This window comes from Rissa tridactyla, chromosome 9 (assembly GCF_028500815.1).
Source record: "Rissa tridactyla isolate bRisTri1 chromosome 9, bRisTri1.patW.cur.20221130, whole genome shotgun sequence".
Taxonomy (NCBI): Eukaryota; Metazoa; Chordata; class Aves; order Charadriiformes; family Laridae; genus Rissa; species Rissa tridactyla.
The window spans coordinates 21,702,461-21,720,888 of NC_071474.1; the positions used below are offsets into that span (position 1 = coordinate 21,702,461).

Here is an 18,428-nt window from a genome sequence, read left to right on the forward strand (position 1 = left end):
TGCGCTAAGTGGTTGAGAGGAAAAGGAAGCGAGTGCCGAGGCTTACAAGTGGGGGTGATGGTCTCATGATTTCTAAGCCTTTTAGACAGTGAAAATCGGATGCTGGTGACTTGTGATCCTGGCATCCTTTCCATCGGGAGGCAGGTGAATGCGTGAGTTGCTCTACTCCAGCAACAGTGAGATGCCTGTTTTGAAGAAGTTAACCTATAAGTTTCTGAGCGTCAGTACCTAAAGCTACTTGGTTTCCCAAAGCATATGGGATTGGTGTTAGTAAGGGTTTTTTCAGATCCTGTTCCCTAAAGCTCACCCTAAGCCTAACTAAGCTTTCTTCTTGTAGACCTTGTAAGGCTGAGTAATCAGCTGGAAATTCCAGAACGTAAGAGTTGAGGCTCCTGGATGTCCAGACTCTCTGCTAGACTCTATGTCAGAATGTAAAAACATTGTCACATAACTTTTCATGAACAACTTTTAGTCGTCTTGTATTAAGTCTACGTGGAAACGTCTGTTCTTAGTCTTAAAAGCCAGGAGTAACTTAAGGCAAACAGTTACTCTTCTTGTCTGGTGCTTAAGTTCCCTGGAAATGATCTCTGCTGATCCGAGAAGTGTACCTGTAAGAATGATTTGTTACGCTTTCTGTGTTTAATGCAGGCCAGCTTTTCTATAATACAGAGCCCATTGGCTTGACACTTGAACAAGATGTTCAAATTTCCAGTGGGGCACCATCAGATCCCTTGTAAACCAGTGCAGAAAGGTATGCCGCTGCAAAGTGGCTACATGAGTACCATGGTGCTGGGACTGGAGATGGATCTTCTGCCAGTGAAAGTGGCCCATGGGTTGGTGAAAGAGCAGACCTACTTTGAGGATTTCATAAGTTGAGATATAAAAAGGATATAAATTGGGAGATAAATATCATAAGAAAGAGCCCCAAGTAGAACTAGAATGTCCAGCCCAGCAGAGCTGGGCTCAGCCTTGGTTTCTCTCCTTCCCCGTCCTTCATGTTCCTGGGTGAAAGCTCAGGAGGCCTCCACTGCCCTGGCACGTAGGTGCCCTCCATGCTTGCTCAGATGCACTCGCATCCTCTCCTGTCCCCTTCATGAACATTTATATATTTTCCACATTGCTTGGAGGGCTCAGTTGCCCTCTCTTGCCCCAGAAAGCAGGTTCCTTTATATAGTGACCATGGAAAAAGTCCCTCAGATGGAAAAGGTCCTGAGGGAAAGGCCCTCAGGTGGCCCCACTTCCAGCACCACACCAGGCTGAGGTCAGAGGCACAGCCCGCTGGAAAAACCCTTCTCCCCCGTTCCGGTGAACGACCGTTGTGAACAATTAAAGAAGTCGACACTCTTGCAACTTCTCCATTGTGTTTTTATTCATCTCTTTCCCGAGCTCCTTGTGTCCCAAAGAGAGATGGGTTTCTGCAAAAGAAGAGAGACTCTTCTAAAACAACAGTGCAGGTTTTGGGAGATCTTTGCCCACACGCAGACCCCTTGCGTGGCTTCAGGTCGGGACACTGAGGGCAGCGTAGCTGTTTCTCTCCCTCCATTCACCCTTTCTCTGCAGCCTCTCCAGCAGCAGCGGTTTGCTCCCAGGCTGTGCCAGACCTTCCCCAAAAGCCTTTCTCTTCCCACCAGGAAGCTAAAGGAGCAACGAGCTGGGAAGAAACAGTCCCCTCTCGGGCCCAGAGCAGCCTTGCGCTTAGTTAGGCCGTCTACACATGGCCAAATAACATGGCCTCGTGTGTTTCCTGGGGCTACAGAAGAAAGGACAACATTGGAAAGTGAGGACCTCGCCCCTGGTGATGGAAGAACCCAAGGGGGGACCTTAGCCATGACATCAATCATAGAATCAGAACTGAGGGCTCTTTGAGGAGTCCCCACTGTCCCCCCAGCTCTGCGTTTCTGCAAGGAAATAGCACCCCAGGATGGCACAGGTCCACATCACGTACCTGTTTTGCTACCGGAAGTCCTGTTCACTCCAGCCAGGGCCACTCCATCTTGGAGACCACTGATCTGGCCTTCAGTGGTTGGCGTTGCATAGATGTGGATGCCTCGTACACTGGTGGCACCAAAAGGGAGGGATCAAAGGTGTATCCCGCTAATATGGTCTTCTGCGGTTCTTTCAGCACTGACCAGAACATCTCAGGCCTTGATTTTAGCAATTGTTCTGTCTCAGGTCTTGGTGGTTGTGGAATGAAGACCTTGCAGGTGAGCTCCTCAGGCAGCCTAGCCTCAGAGCTCACTGGCAGCAATTTGCTTTGGAAGGAAACTGTCTTTTCGCTGACAGGTTTCTTTTCGCTGAGAGGTTTCGCTGCCTGTGCTTGGCTCTGCATTGATGCTTGGCTTTTCTGCAGGGATCTGCCTTTGAGCTGGCTGGTCACAGGCTGCCTTTTTCCAGAGGAGTCTCTCGGGATCCTTGGCAGCCCCCTGAAAGGACACAACGGGAGCAGTCTGCGTGAGGACACAATGGGTTTGCGGCCACATCGTGCCCCTGTGAGCCATGTGCCTCTCTAAGCCAGGCCCCCTGAGCCAGAACACTGGGCCGACACACGGCTGTCCCGGTGCACAGCTCCGGAGGCCACGCTGGGGCTCTCCTGAGGGGAAGGAGAGGAGCCAGCCCTGTGAAACTGGGGGCTCCCGGCAGCCTCATCCCACCCCTCCGGGCTCTGCCTTCTCCACTGTTGGGTGGTGATGAACAGTGAGAGTTTGGGGTGGGGAATGGGCTTGTGCTGGGTCAGCAGACAATCCTGTGCAGATGCCAGCCCTGAGCTTCCAGACTCACCTGATGTGAGACTTCTTCCTCTTCTCCGTCTCCTCCATTGCCTGGAGCTGTCGGGCTTTATTACGCATCAAGGTGGAATAAGTGTGCGAGGACAGTTGAGGAAACCTCACTGGAACTGGGAAAGAAAGACCTTGTCAGAAGAACTTGGCTGAGATGCTGCCGCCCTGAGGAGGAGCTGGGTGGTGCCAGTGACGGGACAGGGGCTCTTGCAGAGGGGTCGTTTCCCAGGGGCCTTGAATTGTCATCCTCCCACTGTTCCCTTGGGCACATCCCAACCTTTGGGTTCGGTTCGATGGAAGCCAAAGTGTCGTTAGCAAAAAAGGCTGCGCCAAGCTGTCATGAAGCTTCGGCACAAGTTGGAGTCTTTTGACAATCATCGCCGAAGGATTTTGCCCAATATATCACAGAAGCTGGTTGGCTATGTATGGAAAGGAGCCGGGAGTAGCTTTACCTTCTGTGCCTTGTCCGAGAGCTGGAAAACCATCTTTTTTCTCCTGATTTTCCTCACCAGGGACTTTTGCCAAGGTGGAAACCTTGGGCGGTGGTTTGGGCACAAACTCCAGTACAAACCTGGAGAAAACAAGATGACATGGGCATGACCCACGGCACCATCAGCCCCTGCTGCCATCACCTGCTCACAAGCAGATTTTGGCATTGCACACAAAAATGTTTTTTTCCCAAGCTGACTACACCCCATCCCAGAGGACCACCCCGGGAAATGGAGTAACCCTGCAAAGAAGTCCGGGCCATGATGGGAAGAAGGTGTCACCTAAAGTCCTTCATCTTTCCCATCAGATCTGCCTCACAGGAGTGACCACGGGCTGGGGACATCCATGACAGTCGCTGCCTGGTGCCGCGGTGTCACAGGGAGCAAACGCTACCAGACCACAGCTGAGCAGCTAGAGGCTGCTTCCACAGATGTACTCACTCTGGAAAGATGATGACACGGCCAGAAAATGTCAGGGAGGCCAGAGGTACCACCTGGGACACCACCATGTCCAGCAGCTGGGGGACCTGTGACGGAGGAGCACAAAGATGCCACGATGTCCTCAGCATGGCTGAGGCATTTCATATTGGAGGAGCCCGAGGCAGTGAGAGTTGGTAGGACCGTAGCTCTCGCCTGTCCCGAGGGGCTGGCGGTGGGCCACATGCAAGCGGTGCTGGGGCACCGCTGTGGGAGTGCACAGGCCGTGGAGAAGCCAAACCGCTCACCTTAAACCCAGCTATTGCCAAGTTCTTCGTCCCAGACATCCTCTCCAGAAAGGTGCAAAAATACTTCATTTTTACCCTCCTGTCTTCGATGAGGAGCACTCCTACGTCCCTCAGGACAAGGGCGATGTTCTCCCCCTTCCCCAGGCAGTGGGACAGGAGGGAAGTGGTGCCTTGGATGCAGGCCTCCGCCTTCAGCCGGGACACAGAGGCTGCCGCGGCCACCTTGGCGTATGCGAGGGGCTCCACCTCCTTGTTGCCTGGAAAACCACAGGAGAGGGATGGAGACACTCAGCCAGTGGTATCCTTCTGCAGGCATTTCCCAAGGGCTGCGTATTACAATCATGGCACCACCCAGAGGAACCCCATTTTTGGGTCTGCTCTGCAGGGGGGGAGTTGCTTTCGGGAAGCATTTTGGATCCAGGGAAGGGATGCAATGACTGTGCAGCCAGCCCGGGTTTAATCCGCCGTCTTACCGGGCAGGTAGGCCTTGTCATCCGTCAGGTTGTGGCCAACTGCAAGGCTCACGGCCAGGTGAAACGTGGGGCTCTGGATAGTCACGGCCCTGTCTCCAACCTGGATCCGCTGGCGGACAGTGTCGAAGGAGCCGAGGGAGGGAATCCGGACCCCCTGCAAGTGGACGAGAAGGGAAGGGCCGAAGGGTGAGGACTGGCTGGAGGGAAGGCTGGGGGTGGCCCCATCCAGGGATGGTGCTTCAGGCTGGATCCTGCCCGCTCCTGCTGTTCAGAGGCACAAGCCGGGGCAGCGGGAAGGGCTTTGTGGAGGAGACGCTGAGGGCTCCCCCTCCAAAAGGATCAGTGCTGGAGTCAGGGCAGGAGGAACTCAAGGGCATCCAGGGGTCTCCAGTGACCGGGATCAGCTCTGCGGTACAATACCACTTACAAACCCACCCCACCCCTGGAGGTGTTCAAGGCCAGGTTGGATGGGGATTTGAGCAACCTGGTCTAGTGAAAGTGGTCCCTGCTCATGGTGGGGGGGTTGGAAGTAGATGATCTTTAAGGTCACTTCCAACTCTGACCACCCTAGGATTCCACCACACGTAATACCCCACAGTATGAGCCCTGTGTGCCCCACCGGTGGGGATTTTTGGGGTGGGTTTCCTGCTTTCTGAGGAGGGGAAGAGTAACTGCAGGCCATGCCTCAGGGCCATGGGGACCCCCCACCCTCTGGGTGGATGAGGAGGTTGCGGGTGTCGCCCCACCTTGCGCAGCAGGAGCTGTTTTTCAACGCAGCTGGCCACCGCATCCCAGATGGCCTTTTTCTCTGGAAAACAAAGGAAAACCAGGTCATGCTCCATGTCCACCGGCTCTCAACCCTCCAACATGCCCTGAGCTGTAGTGCGTTGTAGATGTAAAGTGTCATTGCTGTCCCCAGCCCCAGATGGAGACACCCCTGAGATGGCTGCAGTGCTGATCTCGCCCACGCAGCGCTGCAGCGGTCGGTCATGAAAACGCTCCGGCAGTGGCTGTGGGTGCCCGTACCTTTGGCGGTGATGCTGGGCATCAGGAAGGTGTGCTCCATCCCATCCCAGAAGTCCATCTTCCTCCGCCTCACGCTGGCGGGTCGCTCCTTAGTGGCAGCAGCCATTTGGGAGCTCATCCCTGTTCGTCCTAAGGACGCCTCTCCAGGGTGCAGGACCCACCGCCCTGCGGCCCCTTTTGTACCCCTGTGTGGCCGTGTCACAGGCCCAGTGCGACATCACGGTGACACGGCCACTGCTGGTCACGCTGCCCACTGTGACACGGCCACCGCTGACTCGCTGGTGACGGTGACAAGGCACCCACTGCCCTGCTGCCCTCTGTGGTGGGGCTGCCACTGCCCCTGTGCCAGCGCCCTGTGGTGGGGCAGGGCCCAGCCCATGGCTCCTTCCTCCGTGTCCCGTGTCCAGGTAACATGCGCCCGTGCTGGTCAGCCCCGTAATCCTCTGCATTCTCCTGGAACCAGCAGACAGCACAGAGGGAAAATGACCGCTCTGGCAGGTCAGCCGGTCGGGACACGCTCGGCCTTCCCACGCTGTGCAAAATTCGTATTTTAATCCCGGTTGCCATGAACACCAGGGGCTCAGTCCACTCATGGCTGGGTGCTCTGAGCGGGAGGAGCCATGGGTGGCTGCATTTGAGCGCTTCAAACGAGGTGCCCCAGGGCCTTTTCAGTACCCAGTGGGGATAAGCTGGGAGAGGGGGAATTCTGACTGCATCGAAAGAAACAAAACGTGTACAATGAGGATTGTGAAATGCCAGAGAGGACGTGTGGTCTCTATGATCATCGAATACCTCAAGTTGTAAGGGATCCATGAGGATCACCGAGTCCAACTCCCTGCTCCCCGCAGGATGACCTAAAAGTAAACCATATGACTACAAGCACTGTCCAGACGCTCCCTGAATCTGACAGCCTGGGTGCCATGACCACTTCCCGGGGGAGCCTGCTCCAGTGCCCGACCACCATCTCGGTGAAGAACCTTTTCCTAATGTCCAGTCTGAACTTCCCCTGATGCAGCTTCATTCCATAGCCTCGTGTCCTGTCGCTGGTCACCAGAGAGAGGAGATCAGCGCCTCCCCTCCACTGCCCGCCTTAAGGAAGTTGTAGACTGCCATGAGGTCCCCCCTCACCATCTTGGTCGCTCTCCTCTGGACATACTCTAACAGTTTGGTGTCCTTCTTCTATTGAGGCGCCCAAAACTGCACGCAGAGCTTGAGGTGGGGCCGCACCACTTCAGTGCAGAGGGGACAGTCACCTCCGTCGACCGGCTCGCGATGGTGTGCTTGATGCACCCCAGGACCCAGATGGCCCCTTTGGCTGCCAGGGCACACTGTTGACTCCTGTTCAACGTGCCATAAACCCAGACCCCCAGACCGCTTTCCACAGGGCTGCTCTCCAGCCTCTCGTCCCCCAATTCGTACGTGTACCCAGGATAACCCCGTCCCAGGTGGAGAATCCGGCACTTGCTCTCGTTACATTTCATACGGTTGGTGATTGCCCAGCTCTCTAGTCTATCCAGATCTCTCTGTAAGGCCTCTCTAGCCCCGAGGGAGTCCACAGCTCCTCCTACTTCAATATGGTTGGCAAACTTACTCAACGTACATTTGATTCCTGCCTTCAGAGCATTTATAAAACCAGGAAAGAGCACTGGCCCTAAAATTGAGCCCTGGGGAACCCCACTGGTGACTGGCCACCAGCCTGATGGAACCCCATTTACTATAACCCTTTGAGCCAGACCTGTCACCCAACCTCTTATCGACTTGTCTAGCTGTATGTTGGACATTTCACCCAGAAGAATACTTTGAGAGACAGTACCAAAAGCTTTGCTAAAATCCCAAAACACCACATCTACTTGCTTTCCTTGGTCAACTACACGTGTGAGCTGGTCAAGACAAGAAACTGAGTTGGCTGAGCAGGGCTTTCCCCTCGTCAACCTGTGCTGGCTATGACCAAGGACTGCACTGTGTCTCAGGTGTTTTCCAGTAACTTCCAGAAAATCCTTCTGCATAATTTCACCAGGCACTGAAGTGAGACTGACAGGCCTGTGATTACCGGGGTGGGGAGTCCCCATGGCCCTGAGGCATGGTGAGGCAAACCGGCCTGTGCTGCTACCTTGGAGGGGTCCCAGCCAGCCAGAAGGCATGGGAGCTCCTTCCCTCAGAGCCAAAACACCTTTGGTTTCTGTCCGGGGGGAGCCCCAGGTGGCTGCATGCAATTGGAGCTTTATTTATTTCTATATAAAATACATAGAAATATATTTTATAAATATATAAATATATATACTTATTTATATATAAAAAGATACTAAAGTGTCAAAATATATGTCAAAATCCATGTTCTACAGAATAAGTGTTAACATAGAAGTCTAAATGCATCTGAGTCTAAACAGATATTCTGTCTAAGTGTAAACAGATAATACATATTCGCTAAATTGATCCATCTGCACGTGAACAGATCCGTTAATGTAAATGTCTATGTTCTCTAAGGTTTTTAAAATGCAAAGAAAGCCTATTTCTAGAAGGGATTTAGAAACTCACCCTCCTCTCTAATCTCTCTTGAAGACGTGAAAGCGCTTTCCAAAGCTGCCCCTTCCCCTTTTTCCCCTCCCAATTTGGGGCCAATTCCCCCGAACGGGGACTTTCCCCCGCGGGGCCGCGCACACTGAGCGGGAGCTGCCACCATGGCACAAAAATACCCCAAAGGCCCCGATCCTGGGTCTGCCCTGGGGGGCAAAACGACAATTTGGGAGAAAAAAAATCCCAAGTTGGGGCTGCCAGGAAAGCCAAATCCACCTGAATTTGTGCAGCTGGGAAGGAAAAAAAACCAAACCAAACCATTTTCATGCAGAAAAGCAAAAATCACCGATTTTTATGTCATGGGTAAGGCACCAGCCTCCCTCGTCGGTCCCCATCGGACTCGCTGCTGTCAGATACACACACAGCCTCCCCCCGCTCCAGGTGCCCCACGTGGAGCGATGCAGCATCCCTGGGGCTCGTTCCGGGGCGAAAACCCCTGTTCATCAGGTTTTGAGTGCAGAGGCGCTGGCTGTCGCTGCCTGGGCTGCGAGTGCGGACAGGGCTGAGAGCCGGGAGCCCCGCAGCCGGATAAGTGATTCCAGTCCTTCCGTGCCTTGTCCGAGAGCTGGAAAACCATCTTTTTTCCCCTGATTTTCCTCACCAGGGACTTTTCCCAAGGTGGAAATCTTGGGTGGTGGTTTGGGCGCAAACTCCAGTACAAACCTGGAGAAACCAAGATGACATGGCCAGAAAATGTCAGGGAGGCCAGAGGTACCACCTGGGACACCACCATGTCCAGCAGCTGGGGGACCTGCGACGGAGGAGCACAAAGATGCCACGATGTCCTCAGCATGGCTGAGGCATTTCATATTGGAGGAGCCCGAGGCAGTGAGAGTTGGTAGGACCGTAGCTCTCGCCTGTCCCGAGGGGCTGGCGGTGGGCCACATGCAAGCGGTGCTGGGGCACCGCTGTGGGAGTGCACAGGCCGTGGAGAAGCCAAACCGCTCACCTTAAACCCAGCTATTGCCAAGTTCTTCGTCCCAGACATCCTCTCCAGAAAGGTGCAAAAATACTTCATTTTTACCCTCCTGTCTTCGATGAGGAGCACTCCTACGTCCCTCAGGACAAGGGCGATGTTCTCCCCCTTCCCCAGGCAGTGGGACAGGAGGGAAGTGGTGCCTTGGATGCAGGCCTCCGCCTTCAGCCGGGACACAGAGGCTGCCGCGGCCACCTTGGCATATGCGAGGGGCTCCACCTCCTTGTTGCCTGGAAAACCACAGGAGAGGGATGGAGACACTCAGCCAGTGGTATCCTTCTGCAGGCATTTCCCAAGGGCTGCGTATTACAATCATGGCATCACCCAGAGAAACCCCATTTTTGGGCCTGCTCTGCAGAGGGGGAGTTGCTTTCGGGAAGCATTTTGGATCCAGGGAAGGGATGCAATGACCGTGCAGCCAGCCCGGGTTTAATCCGCCGTCTTACCGGGCAGGTAGGCCTTGTCATCCGTCAGGTTGTGGCCAACTGCAAGGCTCACGGCCAGGTGAAACGTGGGGCTCTGGATAGTCACGGCCCTGTCTCCAACCTGGATCCGCTGGCGGACAGTGTCGAAGGAGCCGAGGGAGGGAATCCGGACCCCCTGCAAGTGGACGAGAAGGGAAGGGCCGAAGGGTGAGGACTGGCTGGAGGGAAGACTGGGGGTGGGCCCCGTGGAATAATTACTAAATTGGCTAAAAATACAAAAGTACAGCATTGTTCACACATTAAGGAAAAGTATAAAATCAAGAGGCTTCTGAGGTAGAAAACAGCCACAGCTGTCACGAAGAATATACCACCTGTGGCTCCCCAATAAGGACGCTTGTGAAGCTACATGAGGTACAGGGTGAGATGCAATTATTCCACGGCTTTACCTTATGATGTATAGCAGATACGGGAATGGGATGATACCATGAAACACATTAGCTGACAATTAGCTGCCTGCTCGATACTCGGAGCCAACATTTTGTCAAATTTTGATGAAATGCTGTCCTTTGTGCGAACTTTGCTCATTATAATTGTGAGGCAAGAGAATTTTACACCAATCATAATAAAAGTATGTATGAGCAAAGTCACTCAGACTCCACCTTGAAGATAACAAATAGTATAAATATAGCCTGAGAGAGGGGGGATACCCAGGGAAGACACCATCGCGGAGAATTCCATCACTGACTTCCGGGATCAGTCGATGGGCTGAGCCTTTCTTCCCCCACATAGGGAGGCCTTTGGATAAGATTTAGATTATAAGGAGTGCTTTCTCGGGAAACTTAGAAATTTCTCTAGAGAATCTCTTTCCTACATTTATAGCCAGGCTGTATCGTTTATAACTTTGTCACGTGTTTTGGGTATGTAACAATACTTTCATTTGCACGTGCTTTGCAGACAGTGTATTTATCACCAGCAATCCTAACAACCTATATATCTGTTGTTTAAATAAACTGCACTGGTTTAAGTAGCTAGTCATTTCGGTTTCTCACTGAACATGACCAACGACTCAAGAGTGGCCATGCTAGTTCACGAGCACCACTAGCCTGAAGGTGCAGTCCACTATTAGTGTATCCAATTTGTAATAGTTTAATACCTATTAAACGTGACTGGACTGATAGTGCTGAGTTGGGCATCACTCAGCATTTAAACCCAGCCACACCTAGCCTCCCACCTTGGTGAGGAGGGTTAGAACGCAAGGGGGTTTATTTTCTGCCAAAACCACTTTGCCCCTTTCACGCAACAGCCCTGTCCAGGAATGGTGCTTGAGGCTGGATCCTGCCCATTCCTGCTGTTCAGAGGCACAAGCCGGGGCAGCGGGAAGGGCTTTGTGGAGGAGACGCTGAGGGCTCCCCCTCCAAAAGGATCAGTGCTGGAGTCAGGGCAGGAGGAACCCAAGGGCATCCAGGGGTCTCCAGTGACCGGGATCAGCTCTGCGGTACAATCATTCCATGATTTTATGATTTCCCTCAGTAGAAAGACTTGATGAGACAAGCTCGGCTGGGACAGGGTGACTCTACAGACAGCCCAGGCAGGCATAACTCACCCCAACCAGCTCAGGCAGGTGCCTGCACATGTCTCAGGTGGCTCCCACAGTAGCAGAAGATTCCCCCAGGTCCCATCCCTTTGGCCATCTTCCACGCTCCACCTCCAAGGGGCTGCATCCTGCCCCGCAAGCCACGTGCCTGTTTCCAGAGCCACTGGCAGCTAAGCCAATGCTGTGCTCAGGTCAGGAGAGGAAACACCCTGAGCTGGGATCCCCAGCTGACACATGGCTTTTCCTGTGCACAGCTCAGGACGCCACGCTGGGGCTCTCCTGAGGGGAAGGTGTTATAGATTGTGGCCCAATAATTGACAGGAACCAGTCCAATTAATCAAATTAGTTTATTAAGCAAGCGGCAGCAAGCAAAACAGCGCTGGGCGGCCGGGGAGTCTTTGCTCCGCCAACGGCGCACGCCCACTTCCCGAAAGTAGCTGATTATATACTCTTCTGGTTCCCGTATATGTGTCAATCCTGGTATATTCTGTGTCTGAGCGACGTGTTGCTAGGGGGTCGGTCTTGTCCCGCCTCCTGGTGGTCGTGAGGCTGAAGGCTCCTCATCTTTATCAGTGTCCTTGGGGAGACTCTTTTCAGCTTATCGCACAACTTAGCTCTTCCCTTTGAAGTGTTAAAGCACACCAGATGCCTGTGATTTAGGCCTTGAGGTGTCAAAGCGCCCCAGACAGCACACCGGATGCCTGTGATTTAGGCCTTGAGTTGTCAAAGTGCACCAGATAGCACACTGGATGCCTGCGATTTAAGTATGTGAAGAGTCGAAACATTGTAATTTTTCACCAGCCTTTAAGAAAGCCTGATTTGATTAACAAACATGATTCTATTTATTACACCCTGCATGGGATTGCATTTGTGTGGGACTGTATTTGAGGCTGATGCCTCCTAAGTCAGTGTGTACAAGGAAGCCAGACAGTTCAAGAGTTCCACCACATTCAGTAGTTTTCTCCTAAGTTCAGTCAGTGGTGGCTACAGAGGGATCTCACTTGACCAGCCAGCCAGCAGGTGACTATCTGAATGATGATCTGGGCTCTGGTCTTCTTTGATTACAATGGGAACTTAGACACTTAGATGACACATGCTCTTGTATTTGCCTGCTTACTCTTGAACTGACTCACATCCCCAGTAATTACTAGTGCAACAGCCCGCTAGGCTCATCACAAAGCAGCTTCCATCATTGCACCTTCACTTTATGAAAAGTTTAGCCTTAATTTTTTGGTAGGTAAGCCAGTCATTTCTTGGTTACTAAAACTCTTTCAGTTGCTAAGACAATTTGCAAGCGAGGGATCTAGGATTTTACTTACAGATGCAACAGCTTTGCTGGCTGTTGGTCTGAACGCTCTTCATGATCTTCTGAGATAAAGGAGCAATAGCCCACGACAAGTGACTCCAGTTTAGGCCACTTTTTTATACAGAATGAAAGAACTGTTTGATCTAATTGTGTGAAATTGATGTCTTGTAGATATAGTCCGATGAAATAACCCAACACAGTTTTCACAAAACTTTCATCTTGGGTTTCATACAAAGAGTGGCAAGCCTCCAAATCATGAATCATTGCTCTTTTTTCTGCATTAACAGCTAAGGCTGATTTTTGGCTAGTTTGAAGCCACATTAATAACTCTTCGTTAATTTCAGGAGACATTTTGCACCCTGTTTCTTTTTCCAAAGCATTTCTTCGTTCCTTATTTAAGAGCCCAAATAAGAACCACACAGTTAACATGAAATCATGTCTTGAGTTTGCATAGTTTTCTAACAATTTTTTCACATCCCTCTTAGGATCTTCTTGCTTATCTCTTGTTTCACCATCATCTTTAATTACATAGAACAGAGATGCAAAAAACTCTTGGACACTCAGATGAATGAAACTGTAGGCGCTTCCACAAGCAATGCCCTTCTGAAGAGTGCTCTCATTCAAAAAAAGTGGGAGAGTGTCTGTCTGATTTAACAAGAATTCCTTGATCGCCTCCTCCCCAAAGAGGACTCTCTGCTGCCAGATCCCATCAGCAGGCAGGCAACAAAGTCTTTTGAGGATAATGTGCAAGTTCTGTTTCAACTTACTGCTCAGAGATTTTAGTAAGAGAAACATAAAGGAGATATATTCCTGTAGTTGTCTTGGCAGTTTGTGCAAGATCTTCACCACTTTCAAGCTGTTGTTCTATAACAATACAGACAATCCAGCACATGATGGGGACAAGGCACATGGTGAAGACCATTTCATTTCCTTTAACGAACTGAAAGGCCTTCCTTCCCTCTTCCTTATTTTCAAAAAACTTGTGGAAATATTCCTCCTTATCAACTTCTGAAAATCCCAGTATCTCAACAGAGCGTTCACACACCAAGCACTGTTGCAGCTTCTGCAGGGCAGCTGGTCTTGTTAATGATCAACAGGGAGCATTCAGGGAGAAGGATTTTCCTAAATAAACTGCTCAGGATGATTTCCACTGGCTTTACCTCCCAGGGATCAGAGCACAGGTCATTCTGTGGCCTGTCCAAAGAAAACCTCAGTGTATCAAAGCCATCGATGACAAGCAGGAAGTTTTTTCTGGTCTCCTCAAGATCTCCAGGTGGATTATCACTGGGACAGCATTTGGTGATCGTGTCAGTCAAACTTCCCTCAGCTTTAAGAAGAGTACCCTCCCAAAAATGTATGTAGAAAACATAGTCAAACTGTCTATAGAGTCTTTCTGATGCCCAGTCCAGCAAAATCTTTCTTACTGTCATTGTCTTCCCAATTCCTGCAGCTCCCAGTATCACGACAGTCTTTGGTGCCTGTGTATCCCTGTCAGGTTTAAACAGATCACTTATAGAAATGGAAGAATTCACTTGTTCCTGCATGATTTCTGCATGTCTCCGTCCCACAGCCGTGATTTCATGTTCTTTCTTTTTTTCATGGTGATGTCCACTAACAAGAACCAGCCTTGTATATCTGGAGTTCAGAGTCACCGTCTCACCAATACAAGCGTTCATGTCTTTTATCCAGTGGTAATTCTTTTGTACATGTTCTCTGTACTTCATCTTGTAATCTAAATCAAGGATATGCAATAAAAGAATTTGAAATGAAAGTAAATGTTCATTCTCCTGCTAAAATTAAAACACTTCTGTCAGAAAATTATTGTACTTTGAGTATACGTCATGTCTTTCATTTTAAAGGATCTCTGGATTATTCAATAGACCTTGTTCTTCCAATTCTGTTATTGATGCTGAGCTGAAAAAAGTCTGAAACACCTTTCACCCATCGCTGAAATGCAATCACGCCTCAGTGGAACTTGAAAATAGTGCTAAGAACCAGTTTCTATTACTGACCTCTATAGCAGTACGCTCCCCCCCAGGCTTATAACAGCTACTTGCTTATTTTCCTTCTGACCCTGCTGGGTCTTTAGGACTGTGGCTGTGATCATACACTTCCTGCTAGCAGGTGGAGTGTGTAGGCGATAAAACCCAAACACATCTATCCCAATGAGAAGTACCTTGGGCTAATGAAGCAGGGGGTGGACGGGGCCTCAGGGCCGAAGGAGACATTATATGTAGCTGTTAGGAGAGTAGTACAGAGACTGTCAGTGATGTGTGTCAGGTGAGGAGCACAACAGTCCTCTTGGTGTCTCTGCCTTTAGAAACTCCCCTAAAATAGCTTGAGCAAGACAGAGCAGACAAGACAGCAGAGCAAGTGCCTCTGGAGACCCTTGTATCCTTACATCGTAGGCCAGGAGCAGGTGGTCCTGCAGAGTGTGCAGCCACTGTGGCAGCAGTCACCTAAATGAGCAGGAAGACCAATGACAAGGGGAGATCCATGCAATTCCCGGTGTAAAGGAGGCAACACCCTGGGGTCCTTGGGCTTTTCAGACTTCCTCAGGGGATTGAAGTCCGCTGTCTCTCGATTTGATGAAGGTTCTCCTACATATTTTCTAGGAACAATCAAAAAGAAGGATACAAAAGTGCCAGTAACCAAAGTTCCTTTACCTTTTGCTTTCTCCTGTTTGAGTTTAGCTGCAGTGTCTCTTTGGTTGATCCGTTCAAGCACATAGATAACTACATCCACAGCAAGGTCGGCTCCATAGTGGTCACAGATGTAGTCTGCAAGTTTAACTGGATCGTTGGCTTTCTTGAGCAAGTACTTGGAGATATTGGCCATCTCATCATAATCAATATATGATAATTTATACTTAAACTTCTCAAACATATCCAGCGTAAGGTCCTCCAGTGCTTCCAAAAGGAAGTCATTGATATTCTCTCTTGCCATGGTAGTGTGCTAAAGATACCCTGGGAAATAACAGAGGATTAACAACAAATTATTTTCTGATAGCTACCAGGCACACACTGGGAAGAGACGCACTGTTACAGGACAGTGTTTCTAAAGAGGAACCATTGCTAACAGCACTCTCTCCAGCACAGCTTCAGACCCTGAGAGATGAGGAAGTTCTCTGTCCCCTCTCTCCCCAGCCACATTACTGAGCAGCGCATTTCTGTTGTCGTACACAGAGCCATGAAACATACGCGATCTGCAAGTCTGACCCAGAGCACAGGGGCTGGATGCTGCTTCTCCCCAGCTGATCTAACAGCAAGAAGCCTCCATGAGGGCAGTCCTCATCGTGTCCCTCCACGCTGTCTGAGTGCTCTCAAGGCTTCTGGTCTGACCGAAATCCTTTAATTTCTCCAGAAAACGAAGGCCTTTCACAGTCCTCATACTGTTAAAGTCCTTTCTACGAACAGAAGAAAAAAATTCATCCTGTGTCCAAGAAAAGAACAGACACCTGACCCACTCCAGCAGGCCTCCGAAATATGACTCATCCATCATAGAGCTAAAACCAGATAAGAAAAAGGCAGGAGAAGAGTCTGTGACCAATGTAAAGTGACAAATTCTGCAGAGAGAGATGTCTCTGGAATTGAAACCCTACATCCTGACCAAGCCAGGCAGCATCAAATCTCACACCCCCACTCCACGTGGCAGCCAAGTATAAGCACCACAGGCAGGCTGAGCAGCTTTGCAGGGGATTGGGCTCTCACTTGTCGTCCTGGGCCCAACATTACAGGTCCCTCACAGAGGATCCCAAGGCAATGGGATGGTTGTCTCACAGAGCACAGTGTCCCTGCCCATGGCAGGGGGGTTGGAACTAGATGATCTTGAAGTTCCCTTCCAACCCGAACCATTCTATGATTCTGTGATTCTGTAACTCTAGGTTCTGGCACAGTGTCAGTTTGTTACAGCTCAAGCTGGGCCCCCTCCTCTGAGAGCAGCCCAGAACAGAGAAGTTCCTGGGTATTTATATCTTTACAACCTCCTTGCTTGTCCTGCCCATGCTGTCCATGTGCCTTGCGTGTGCCTCTGGGTCCAGTGGTAATTCCTGGTCTGGGGTCTTCTTACTCCTTGCTGGTTTCCTTCTTTACCTTTGGGTGGGCTGCTAGCTGTCCTTGTCTCAGGAGGGATACAGCTCCTGCTGGGATGAGGTGCAGCTTCTGAGGATGGAATCTCCTTCCTTCTCTCCCGGTTTGTACCATACTCATTGTATGAATTCGGCTTTTCTAGGTGAAAGTTCACAGCACGCAGCCGACAACTTTAGCTACTAATGCTAAGTGAAGTTATGCATGCTAAATTTAGACAGTCTCAATTCAACCTAACTTTAAGCAAAACCACAATTAATTCCAATATTCCACAGTCAAGTTATTTTATTTTCTAACATGCACCTATAGACAGTTTTCCTGTTGGACTAACAGGAGGAGGGGTGGATATAAGTGAGGTGTTGAAATCTCATGTCCTTCCTTCCATATTTGGAAGGCAAGCTTTTCTATTAAGGCACATCAATGCCAAGACAGAGAAGCTTGGAAGGAAGTGCCCTTTGACAACACTTCCTACCACTCAAAGGCAGCTCCTGTGGGCAGATGCTTTTAGCTGCGTGCTTCAGCCCACAGCCCTCTGATCACGCACCTGCCCCACAGAAGCAAAAAGGATCAGTGCGTGCCCTCGTGAGAGAGAGTCATGAGGAGAAGCTGCCTATGGGGTGGGGGACCATGCCAAGACCCTGCTGTGGAGTTGCTGGGGCTCTGGTGACAACCTGGGGGTGCTGCAGGGCAGCTCTCTGCTTCCGCAGGCTCTATGTGACAGTTTGGTCTGGGGCTGCCCCACTTACAGGAGGACATTAAAGAGCCGCTGCGGACAGCACCATGCTTGGGGACGGAAGGGGAACAGAGTGCTGGGCACTGCCTGCAGGGAAGTTAACTCAGGGCCAGCAGCCAGAGTGGAAAGGAAGCAATACAGTAGAGTCTGTGTGCGGTGAGAGCAGTCTGGCCTTGTCTGGTGGCGTGGCTGAGTCACTAGGGCTGCATGAGTGGAGTGCAGCCTGCTCAACTGGGAGAGGAAGGACATTTATGATGGGGCCGGGCTCCTTTCAGTGGTGCCCAGTGACAGGACAGAGGTGACAGGCACAAACTTGAGCATAGGAAGTTCCACCTAAACATGAGGAGGAACTTCTTTCCTGTGACGGTGTCAGAGCCCTGGCGCAGGCTGCCCAGAGAGGTGGTGGAGTCTCCATCTCTGGAGACATTCGAAACCCGCCTGGATGCATTCCTGTGCCACCTGCTCTGGGTGACCCTGCTCTGGCAGGGGTGTTGGACTACATCATCTCCCGAGGTCCCTTCCGACCCCACCATTCTGTGATTCTGTGATTCTGTGACATTTATAGTCTAGCTGGCTCCACATGTCCATCTGGCCCTTGGGATGCCTAGGAAAAAAACCGTGACCACCATGGTTTTCCACACTGAGTGTGTGCTCCTGGGACCTGACCATGAAGCTGCAGGACCTAGAGACAGTGGTTTCACCAGGGAAATGCCACATCTGCTGGATGGGAGTGAGGGTTTGACTGACTATACTTGTCAAGGTTAGTTAAAGAGATTCTGCCAGCATCTGAAGTTGAGACTAGTCCAGTCAGCATCTGAAAAACGTTGTTGTCCCTGCTGCCCAGGAAGTGGTTAACATGTTTTTAAAAGCAAGGGGAATTTGTCTTGCATAGTGTGATGTAGTCATGTGTATTAACCACAGTATCCTGCTTTAAGCAGGCAGCGGCTAGCAGCTTGTGAGACAAAAGTCAGCGTTGGGTTTTTTTGACTGCCAACCAAACGGCTGGGTTATCGATCAAAACACCCCATAGTGTTTCCTGTTGGCCCCTTCCTAGTATCGGTGAGTGGAAAATCAGCAGCCTGTTCTTTCACCTTCTGAGGTCTGTACGTTAATGCTCATATTGCCCCTTGGCTTAACTATTTTCCCTTTAGACCCATCCCTCTTTTTATTATGATCCACAATTTTGAGCCTGCGTAGTTTGAAAGGGGCACGAATAATTAAAATTCCTTTAAAACCAGTAGGGCCA

General features: G+C 50.7%; 2 protein-coding genes across 2 annotated transcripts; both read right to left on the reverse strand.

The window, feature by feature from the left end:
• Positions 1–318: 318 nt before the first annotated feature.
• Positions 319–5,607, reverse strand: LOC128914944 (coiled-coil domain-containing protein 81-like). The gene is made up of 9 exons (XM_054214675.1): positions 5,490–5,607; positions 5,210–5,316; positions 4,464–4,617; positions 3,991–4,247; positions 3,707–3,792; positions 3,230–3,348; positions 2,779–2,893; positions 1,946–2,055; positions 319–419 (listed from the first exon to the last, which is right to left on the reverse strand). Exons 1-9 carry the CDS (start codon positions 5,605–5,607, stop codon positions 319–321), a joined length of 1,167 nt encoding a protein of 388 aa, XP_054070650.1.
• A 550-nt stretch (positions 5,608–6,157) lies between these two features.
• On the reverse strand, positions 6,158–14,088 carry LOC128914946 (NACHT, LRR and PYD domains-containing protein 3-like). Its single transcript, XM_054214676.1, is given in 8 exon segments — positions 6,158–6,199; positions 6,282–6,343; positions 8,727–8,814; positions 9,013–9,269; positions 9,486–9,730; positions 12,378–13,151; positions 13,153–13,451; positions 13,453–14,088. Coding segments are annotated over 8 exon segments (2,403 nt in total).
• Between the last annotated feature and the right edge of the window lie 4,340 nt (positions 14,089–18,428).